Below are 11,720 nucleotides of genomic sequence, written 5' to 3' on the forward strand. Positions count from 1 at the left end.
GAGGGTGGGAAGGAGTTCCCACTGGTAGCTACTCCCTTACTATTTCTGGGCTCTTGTCTGTACCTAAGAGAAAAAACATATTGTATCACTGTGGCTTTTTAAAACAAAAATACAATGTTTTTGTGTTGGAGAGATGCAGAGTATATATGAATGGGTCCTATGTTTTACAGTGCCCAACAGAAAGACATTCTAGTTATAGTTTTGTAATTTTCATAGGCCCCACACAACCACCATAGGTTTTTAGAATTATGGTGCTCTCTGTGACTATAACAAAATATCTGAGATAGTAAAGCTTAGAAAAGGGATTGTCTGGCTCCAGAGTTTCAGAGTTTCTAGTCTTTGCTAAGTTGTTCCATTGCATTGAACCTGTAGCAGATCATTGCAGGAGCTTGTGGTGAATGCAATCATGAGCCAGGGAACAAAGAGAGAAAGACACTAGAGCTCCACAATCTCCTTCCAGAGCATGCTGTTATGATACAGAGACCTCCCACATAGCCTTTCCATTGTACCATTTTAGGGACAAGGCTTTAACATATAGACCTTTGAGGGATATTCAAAATCCGACCTATAGCAATATCCTCATATGAAAGTATCCTTCAGTCTTCCTCCACAAGCCCAAGTTTTCAGTAAGATTGACCAAACTCAGAAGGCTGTGTCAGCTTTCATTAAAACAGAGTAAAATGATCTGACTTCTGTCCAGTTAGAGGCAAAGCCGGTGAGGTCAGCAGTCATGAGGATAAGATTTAAAATGGAGATCAGGAGATGGGAGACAACATTGCCCAAGAAAGGTCACTGCTGTGTGATTTGACAGGCATACTGCACAAGGAATAGGTTTGGCCACATCAGTTAATATCAAAGCAGTGGAAGTTGGAGGTAGACACTTGGCTGAAAGTATCTTCTTGTTGTTTTCAATTAGGAGTAATGCATGAAATATTCAAATAAATGTGAAATTCACCTGCAATTGTCTGGCTAACACCCACGGACACCTACCTAGTGTAGACACTTACCTAGTGTTGATATACCTTGGCTGCCTAAGGTATATCCAGGAACATTCCTGGGAACATCATCAACTGCTGAATACCTGTCCCAAATCATGCCTTTTACCTAGAAGCTCTGTCCCAGGAAACTTAATCAAGAGAAAGGGTCCCAAAGATGCTCCTTCATGCATCATGAGGGTATGCACACCAGTAAGAGTTAGAAGGAACTTTGTTCCCTCCTAGCAGAAAAAAAGGTCAAATAAGTTGTGTCCATCCACTTGATAGACTACACAGCTACCCAAGAGAAAGATCCCACCACAATGCTTTTTTAATGCTGAGCTTTAAAAGGGGGCTGTGATTTTTTTTCACTATGTAAAACGGCTTAATCCTAATGACATTAGCACTGACACTATCCAATATGAGCTGCTTTATAAAATTTTCCCTTATTATTCTAGTTCTACTTGCATGATAAAAAATCAGGAGGAAAAAATAAATGGAATTAAAATAGCTCTAAACTTATACTTCTATATAAATAACCTCTTTTCAAGAACAGCAGCATTTTAACAATCTAGGTATCATGGTGGGGATTTTTTTTTCAATCCGTTACACTATTTTTTTCTATAATAACATGCTTTCAAAGAAGTTAAAATAAAATGAAGAATTTTTAAGTAAATATAAAACAAACAGGCTTCTTTAACTTTACAAATAGTGCCTGGATGTTCTTCAATAACTAGACATTCATTTGGGGTCATTCCTTCACTCTGTCACCTGTTTTTCCACTATTCATGCTTACAGTGTATTTCCATAAGGCAAAAACAAAGAATTAACAGATTATCTGTGAAGAATAAGAAGAAACTGTGAAAAGTAGGTCAATTTCAAGACATCCTCCCAGAGGGGCTTGGCCTCAATATTTCACTGCAATTGATTAAGAGATGTGAACATATTCACATCCTATCTTCCCTCGGGTTCTGTTCTAACCCAGTCATGCAAACTGGAAACTTAGAGCTAGCTTTACTTCTCTCACTTCTCATGTCCTAGATGTCTGAGGCACCCATTTCTTTCTTTCTTCCTTTCTTTCTATTTTTCTTTTTTTGTGCTGGTACTGGGGCTTGAACTCAAGGTCTGGGCACTCGAGGCTGGCACTCTACCAATGAGCAACTTGAGCCACTGCTCTACCTCAGCGTTTTTTATTGGTGGTGATGGTGGTAGTGGTGGTTTATTGCAAATAAGAGTTTCACCGATTTTCCTGCCTCTGCTGGCTTCAAACCATTATCCTCACATCTCAGCCTCCTGAGTATCTAGGATTATAGGAATGAGCCACAAAGTGTCTGACTAAGACACCCATTTCTAACACATCCAGTACAGTGGCCTGAGAAGAAAACAGCTCTAATTCATATCTTGGGTGCCAATGCCATTGTGAATTACATACACTAACCCATCAATCTTGATCCTTGCAAAAAAAAATCTCACCTATAGAGCGGTAAAGCTTGTTAGGAAATTTGTCTAAATAAGTGGCAGAGCTGAGATTTCAAGTGGTCAAGTACCTCCAAATTCTATGCACTAAAACTTGTATTGTTTCTACTTTGTTGCTGTTGTAAGCAGTATCACAATGAATGATCTTGCAGAATTACCACAATTACCATTTCACGTTTGTACAGAGATCTCTGTAGGACACATACCCAGAAATGAGTTCATTGAATATTCAACTGTGTATTTGGTTAATTTTCACAGAACAGACTATAGTCCATAGAGGAAAAGGCACATATCTGTTCCTCCCAACAGAAATGCAATAAATGTATATCTTTTACTCATTCAGAAAACACTTATTGAACAGCTATTGTGTGTCAGGCACTATTCAAGGTGCTGGATAACACTCGGGTAAACATCAGTTCTCATGAATCTTACATCCTAATGCAGGGTTCAGAGTTGATTAACAAATATATAAATCTGTAGTAAATACACAAAGTACACTAAATGCATGTCTGGAAAATCACAGAGGAAGACCTTACTTTGCACAATATGTGCTAATTTTTAAATGACCTATAATATCTAATATATTCTAAGTATTTAAGACAAAAATAAGTCAAATGACTTATAGAAATTATAATTTTAAATAAGCAGTCATCAAATGAATAAATCAAATGTCTAGCTACTAAGGATTCTGAGATCTGAGGATCAGGGTTCAAAGCCAGCCCAGGCAGAAAAGTCCATGAGACTCTCATCTCCAATTCATCTCCAAAAATAACCAGAAGTGGAGCTGTGGCTCAAATGGTTGAGCACCAACCTTGGACAAAAACAGCTCAGGAACAATGCCCAGGCCCTGAGTTCAAGTCCCCCAGGTAGGTACCAAATCAATCAATCAATCAATTAAATGTGATGAAGATGTTTTCCTTGTAGAAATAATAACTGCAAAAAATGCAGGTATCCAACAGTGAGTAGGTTACCAAGCAGTTGAAATTAGTAAGCTGACCTACATGATAGAAAAAGGCCAATGCTATATAGGAAACAGCTTTCCTCTGGAATATTTGTTCACAGAAAAATAGACTTAATTTCCCAAAATAGTCTTACATAAAATGAAACATACTCTTCATAAATGGAAACTCCTAAGTAGAAAAGGAACACTTAGAACTCATGAAGAGTGCAAAGTCAGACACCAGTGGCTCACAACTACAATCCTAGCTACTTAGGCAGCTGAGCTCTGAGGATTGTGATTCAAAGCCAGCCCAGGCAAGAAACATCTGTGAGACTCTTGTTTCCAAAAAAAGCTGGAAGTGCAGTGGTGGCTGAAGTAGTAAAGTGCTAGTCTTGAACACGAAAGCTCAAGGACAGTGCCCAAGCCCTGAGTTCAAACCAAAGACTGGCAAAAAAAAAAAGTGTTCAAGTGTCACTTGTTCATTTCTTATTAAAAGTTTAGTTTTCATTTTCAATTGAGATTGTTCTGATCCTAATATCACACAAAAAAAGAAAAGATTTTTAATGTTTGCCTTCTAAAAGCAGAGGAAGACAGTCCTGGATCTGATGATGCATCAAAATGAGATTACATGTCAACTACTGAATTTCTTCCAACAGAAGTGTTAACAGGAAAACTTCCTATGTTCAGTGCATTATACAATACATAATGTAGACACATTACTGCTGATAGCTGCTCTAAATGGCATCTCTATATGCTAATGCTTATCTGGTGGCCTCAGGAATATAAAGACAGAAAGCAATTGAGTTCTACTTCAGTACAATATTCTCTTATGGGATTTTTGTTTATAGCTCTATACAAGTTTGGTTTTGGCAATTCCAATCACTTTAGGAAAGCCTTGCTGATATAATTGAATATGGGTCTAAAACATGTGTATTAACCCTAAAGAGAGGAAATCAGGAAATCATAGTGAATCATACAAAGGCCTCCTTATATATTTTACTCACATAATTTGGAATCGGTATTTGTAATGTGCCCTTTATGCATTAACTGTCCCTGACATCAGAGGATTCACCATTCATTTTCTACAACAAATATGCCAATACCAATTACAGTGTAAATTCCTCTTATTATATTTTTGAAGAATGTCTCTAAATTACTCCTTGCTTAAAAAAAAATCTTCTGGCTTGATGTCACTCTGGTAATTAGAGATGCACTATCTTGGCCCTTAGTTCACACCCTGAAGTAAAATAATCCAGCCTGGCTTTCCCATTCCCTACCCCATCTCTGCAGTGGAGATTTTTGCATCTACTGGAAGGCATGGGCCAACAGCCCCTGGTGGAGCAGAGGGAGCCCTCTGAAGAGTTTAGGTAGCACTCACCGGGTGGCGCAGCCTGCACAGCCAGTTCTTCCAGAGCAGGGTTTGGAACTGGCATCCAGCCTGCCCCATGCCTGCTGCTCCCTGCTCCCAGCCAGGAAATCAGCCTGGAAGACTGGCCCTTATATCTGCCCAGCTCCAGCAGGGAGGCATGTGGCCTATTAGTCAATTCTAACAAAAGTGACTGATGCAAGAGAGATTACTGGTGACTGAATAAAGCAGGCATCAAATGTCCTCTCATGCTCTGTGTCTGCTAAGGAATTTTTTCTTTTCACTAGCTGTGCACTGTTAGGGAGGGCTGAGTTCCAGAAGGCTGCCTTGGGGCTCTTCTTGGACAAAAATACACAGTATGCCTAACATGCTAAGATGTCAACACTCCCATCCAACTGATACACTCCATGAGAAGCCAGGTCCTACGGACCGTATCTTTGATGTTAATTGGATTCAATTATTTGTCCTGTTTCTTGAAACATCGGCTCTCATACTAATTTACTGAAATATTTACATCTTGGTGGTGCTATGACAGACTAGGGGAAATAAAATGGAAGTGTTTGGTCTTGAAAGGTTACAGGAACTGTAGTTCAAGATCCATTTTGCTTCTATACCCCCCACTTCATGCTCTGCCTCTCCCTCCCTCACCCTTCACCCCCCTAGCCTCCATGTTCCCCAGGATATTGGGCTTTGAACTTTCAGGCAGCCAGGAGCTCTCTGGTGGGTGGTAGGTGCTGGCATGGCGGGTGAGCCTGAGGCACCCTCTGAGATCCCTGCACACTTGCACTCTTTGGACAGGCTGATGAACTCAGCAGGTTGTTTGTTGTTCCACATCCAGAGATCTTCTCCCTCTCCCCCTCCCACCTGCACCCCCCTTCCCCCAAGTTCGGGTCAGAAGTAGAAAATGTCTGGCAATGCAGTCTGGTCATCTCCCATTTCATAAAGCAATTTTCACAAGATGTCAATGTTCTGTAAGTGGGAAAGCAAAGGAAATAACTCGAATGTTCTATAAGCTCATTTAAAAAAAAGAACATCAATTTCATTTTTTTACTTGTTATACAATTGGCCACACAAAATTGAAGAATATTACCTGGTACAATGGGGTCTAACACACACAACTGGTTTTGTCTGACTCATACTCCTCTCCTCAGAGGCTGGGCAGGGTCATCTTAGTGGAACAACCATAGTTCTCCATGCAGATACACTTAGAGTATCAGACCTCACAGTTGGCTATCATGATTGGCTTTTAACTCAGTATCAAGAAATCTCAACCATCAGCTTACCCATTTTATTTTCAAAGCAGACCCTTCCTATATCATATTAGAGGCACACACATCATTTCATCTCTTGCATTCAGGAAAGGATGCTCTGTTACAGGGGAGAGAAACAGAACGGGTAGGGGATGGATTGCCTGATTAGAAGGAATTGATTCATAAAAGTGTGGAAGTGGGCAAGTGCAGGAGCAGTGGGTGAATCAACAAGTCAGAGAGATGATGAAGTAGCTGTTCCTGATCCAGGACCTGGAACATGTTTCTCAGTTCAAGATTATGCTAATTCAGATGGGGTTACTATCCAGAGAAGGTTTTTAAATTATGAAACTGAACTTAGCTGACATAAAATTTCCATGTGACTCTGAAATTCTACTCCTAGATATAGATCCAGAGAATTAAAAACAGAGACTCAAATATGCACATGAATATTCAAAGCAATGCTAGTCACAAGAGCTCCAAAGTGTTTATAGCCCAAATGACCATCAACAAATAAATAGAAAATAAAAATATTGTTTATTCTTTCAGCCACAAAATGATGCATGGACCCATGCTACAACATGGATAAACATAGAAAACATTATGCTAAGTGGAAAATACCAGATTCAAAAGGTCATATGTTGCATGACACCTGTGTGTGTGCACATGTGTGTGCACACACGCATGGATACATGCATGAGGGCCAGTCCTGGGTCTTGTATTCAAGGCATGAGCACTGTTGTGGAACTATTTTCCTCACAGCTAGCATGCCGCTACTTGAGCCACAGCTCCACTTCTGGCTTTGGGGCAGTTAGTAGGAGATTAGAGTTTCACAGAATTTCCTACCCAGGCTGGGTTTGAATCCTAATCCTCAGATCTCAGCCTCCTGAGCAGCCAGAATTACAGGCTGAGATCTAAAGATCTCGGGTGAGCCAGGTGATGATAGTACATAGTATGAAATGTCAGAATAAATAGATCCATAGGCTGAATGTAGGCTAGTACTTGCAGAGGGAAGAGGCAGAGAGATTTCTTAAAAGGTATCATTTTTCAATAATAGAAATACTTTGGAACTAAATAGAAGGTATTACAAAGAGGTTTCAGTTCAACCAGCCAGTTTATGAATACCTTCCCTTCAAACTGGTAGTTGGTATGTTGTATAAATTGTACCTCTGTAGATAAATTTTTCAGTGGATTTTGCGATTTATCCCTCCTGAATCATGTAGAAACTTCAATAAAATCTGAGCCAATGCTGCTGCTAGGTGACTCTGGATTTAAATGGCCACTGTCTGCCAGGGCTGCTCCTGACAGCTGACAGCTGCTACCAAGCAGATACTTGGTGAGAGACCTAGCTCCTTTGAACCACAAGGAGCCCAAGCAGTTCACTCTTGTCACAGCAGAAGAGTGGTGGGCTTTTGCCACTCACAAGTTCAGTCTCTCATAGTCAACAGAGCCCATACAAGGGGGAGAACACAAATAAGGAAGGAACCTGGTCCTGGGAACTTCACATAGGGTTGAGTTTCCTGAGGGAGGGTATGGCAGATCCTTTGGGAAGAGGAAACAAACATCCCTTTGCTGAGCAATGACAGCCTTTGCCAGTTCAAATGGCTGGTCTAGACCTCCCTCTGAGAGCCTTCTCCTTCTCCTGTTGCCCACCTTCTGTTTTCCCAGCTCCCTCCAGACCTGAGTTCCACCTCTGGCCATGCCTCCCTGCCCTGGAAGCTTCCAAGTTTGCCTGCTGTTCTAACTGCTAGTTTCTGAGTAGCCATTATGGCAGAGCTCTCGCTTGGTTTCTTGACTCTTATACCACCTATACAATGAGTTTTCCACCTTGCTTTTCTTTCCTTCATATTAAGCTGCTATGTTTCCTTATGAACCCTGATAGACAGAGTCTGTGGAATAACCCAGAAAAGAATAGCCTCTAGCCGGGCGCCGGTGGCTCACGCCTGTAATCCTACTACTCAGGAGGCTGAGACCTGAGATCGAGGTTCAAACCAGCCGGGGCAGGAAAGTCCATGAGACTCTTATCTCCAATAAACCACTAGAAAACCAGAAGTAGTGCTGTGGCTCAAGTGGTAGAGCGCTTGCCTTGAGCTGAAAGAACACAGGGACAGTGCCCAAGCCCAGAGTTCAAGCCCCACGACCAACCAAAAAACAAACAACAACAACAACAAAAAAGAATAGCCTCCAATGGCTGCACCAGGGTCTGAGAAAAGCCTGTCAGGGTCATTTGTAGAGAATTGATCTCTCTCTCTTTCTCTTTCTCTTTCTCCACTTTTCTGAGACAAGTGGTTAACAGAGAAAACAATTTGTCCACAGGGAATTCTGGGAACCCTACTTTCTCTCTTTTTCTCTGCAAATAACTGTCCCTACCACCCAAATAGCTTCACCCAACATAAAGCCATGGAGGCCAGCTGGATGGTACCATAGCAATTATCCAGGGAGAAGAAAATGATGGCCTCCAACAGGGGCTTGGGATGCAGGAGGAGGTATAAAGGATCAAACAGTACAACTGTGAAGTCAGCTCCACAGAAGAAATAAGAAAAAGCACCTAATAAGTGCTGGGGCATGCTCAAGTTGTACAGTGCCTCTCTAGCAAATGCAAAGTCTTAAATTCAAACCCCATTACTGTCCAAAAAATTCCTAATGCAGTCCTGCTTTCTCCCAGTGTTCTTTACTCCCAGATTTTCTGACAGAGATCAACTCATCAAGAGATTGATCTCTTGATAATAAATGCCCCTACTGTCATAAATTTGGCATGGGAAAACTGCCTCCACCTGCCTGGACAACCAATTGTGCCTTGTCTCTATTCTGTGAATGACAGAGAAAAGTGTAGAAGTCCAAATGTAGTCAAAACAATTAGAGGCAGAAACCAGGGAAAATAAACTAATCAGCAACAGGCCCAGGGATAGATATGCTCAGTGCTAGCCTAGCATAGGTAAAGCCAGAGGTTAATCCTCAGCATAAAAAAAGAAAAAGAAAGACAAAATGAGAGAGAATGAGAGAGAGAGAGAGAGAGAGAGTAGGAAAGAGAGACCTCAAATAGGAATTTTTCAACACAGAGGGAAAAAAAAATCACAAAAGGATACAGCGAGAAGGGGTCTGCTACAAGCCAGAAAAAATTCTCACAGAAACCAGCCCTTATGACACCTTGATCTTGGGACATGGTCTGTAGAACTGTGAAAAAGAAATGTCCATTGTCTCAGACACAAGGGCATCCGAGAAATGAGCTTCTATTTGAGTGCCTCAAGAGGAGGTAAGAAATTTAGTGCTAAAAATTAGATCAGAAAATGTCTTTGAGTCTGCAAAATACTGAGAGCATCATGGCTTTGGCAGAATTATCTTTGTGTAAAAGGATCCTTAGAATTAAATTTCCTGGAAATAATTTCTGAATATGAATTTTTCTCAAAGGAGAACATACAGTTATGGATTATCTGTTCAGTCATTCTTGGATGCCTCATGCAGCAATCATGAGAAATCACAATCCCATATTTAATGACTACTTTGTCATGGGCTTCTCAGAATGATTTATGAAGGTAACATTTGGATTTATGATCCACAATAAAAATTGCTCCCAAGATTTGTTCTTTGTTAATCCCTCCAGATAGCTCACCTTCCACCTACAGCCCAGGCTAGCAAATTCTTTAAATTAAGATTTGATTCCTTAATCAGAGACACAGATTGCATAAGGCAATAAGAAGCCAGCCACACATAATGGAGGAAAGAATGAAACAGAGCTGAATCTAGGCAGAAAGGAATGAGGAACAGGACAATTAAAAGGCTAAAAAAACAATTTCATCTTTTCCTAGCAACCCTTTTATAAAAAAAATGAATAAAAACATTTGCATTAAGTAGTTGTACAAAGGGTTTCAATGTCACAAATCTGGTTGTAAATACAATGCATCTTAACCATGTTACCTCTTCCATCTTTCCCCATCCCTATCTTCAAGTTACTTGGTTCGATGTTTACACAGTATACATTGAATATAATGACTGTATTTGCTCAGCTTTCCTCCCTCCATTTGTGCCTCTCCCAAGCAAGTCTTAACTCCAGGAGTGCTAGGTTGGAGTAAGTTTCAAACATAAATTGTTCCAGTCAGAGCTAAATATCTTTCTAAGAGCTTACCAAACCTTCAGAAGTCTGTGAATGTAGGAGATTATCACACCACGCACACTTGGATGATTCCTCTGAATGGTTCTTTAATGTTCTTTAAAAGCTAAAATGGTAGGGGAAAAACAAAGGAGGAGGTAACAATGCTTGATAGGAAATGTATTCAATTCCTTACTCATGTAACTGTTACCCCTCTGTACAGTATTTTGACAATAAAAATGTTTACAACAAAAAAGCTAAAATGTAAATTACTTAGTATTTTCAGGTAAGATTAACCTTAAAAGGCTTTATTAAAATTAGATTTAAGTATTAAAATAATTAGATGGTTCATGGCTTAAAGAATTTTCATGACCCAAATGTTCCTTATTTAATTGTAACTTATAAATCTTGAAAATTAATAACTTCACAGGTCATTTAAATAACTTATTTTTTCTGTTACTGAAATCCTATTTTGCCAATTTTAATATTTTTCCCATATTTAAATTAGTTTCTCTGCTTCATGAGTACAAAAAATAATTTCAAGTTTTGCAAAAAGAATTGTTGAAGAGATAATAAATTGAGAATGGAAAATGGTTCTTGCCTTTTAATGCTATCTGGTGTCTACTGAGCTAGAAAAATTAAGAACAAGTCTTCAAAATTCTATTAATAATATTAAGAAGAGAGTTTGTTGCCTGACTATGACCTAAATTTAAGGGCAATGAATAGAATTATTTTAATCTGTTTTGGATAGTCTGAAGTCTAAATCATGTTTCTTACATTTTCCATTTGAATCAAATTCCATTTCTTTAGGTGAAAATATGAAATGTAATATCTGTTTATAACACCATCAAATACTGTATCATTTGAATTTGACAGTATAGAATGGAACATTCAAAGTTGGATCAAGAAATGGGTTCTCAAAAGAGATGAGGTGGGTTCAAGGAGAAAGGGGCAGACAAAGAGAAGAGGGCGTGAATTCAGACAAGAATTCAATATATGGGAGGAGTTGGGTAGGTGGGGAGGAAAGGGATGGTAAGGGAAATACAACAGAGAGTGTAACAATGCTCGCTAGGAAATGGACTCATTACCTTGCTCATGTAACTGTAATCCCTCTGTACAGTATATTTGCAATAAAAATATATATTAATATATATAAAAGAATCTAATATGTATCCTATAAAATTAAGAAGAATGAGGGAATATATGGGCAGGGGAGGGATGAATGCAAATATTTAAAGGGGTGACATTGATCAAGATATATTGTTTTTATAAACTGCTTTGTTGAAAGGCAACTCCTTTGTACAATTACTTAAAGATAATATTGTTTAAAAAGAAAAATCACAAATAAGTAACTAAATAAATAATCTCAAGTTGGTAATGGGCTCCAGGACCTTGGTTTTTTTGTTTGTTTGTTTGATTGATTGTTTTGTCAGTCATGGGGCTTGAACTATGCTCTTCAGCTCAAGGCAAGTGCTCTACCACTTGAGCCACAGCACCACTTCTGGTTTTCTAGTGGTTTATTAGAGATAAGAGTCTCAGGGACTTTCCTGCCTGGGTTGGCTTTGAACTGTTATCCTCAGATCTCAGCCTCCTGAGTAGCTAGGATTACAGGCGTGAGCCACAGGGTGCC

General features: G+C 39.6%; 1 protein-coding gene across 1 annotated transcript in view; it reads right to left on the reverse strand.

The window, feature by feature from the left end:
* Positions 1-4,846, reverse strand: part of Abca13 (ATP-binding cassette, sub-family A (ABC1), member 13) — a 394,418-nt gene extending 389,572 nt beyond the window's left edge. The window contains exon 1 of the mRNA XM_013024383.1: positions 4,769-4,846. Coding sequence (XP_012879837.1) covers positions 4,769-4,837 — 69 coding nt within the window. The 5' untranslated portion in view covers positions 4,838-4,846. The remainder of the gene's footprint in view (positions 1-4,768) is intronic.
* Positions 4,847-11,720: the final 6,874 nt, after the last annotated feature.

Source organism: Dipodomys ordii, unplaced genomic scaffold (assembly GCF_000151885.1).
Source record: "Dipodomys ordii isolate 6190 unplaced genomic scaffold, Dord_2.0 Scaffold76, whole genome shotgun sequence".
In the NCBI taxonomy this organism is placed as follows: Eukaryota; Metazoa; Chordata; class Mammalia; order Rodentia; family Heteromyidae; genus Dipodomys; species Dipodomys ordii.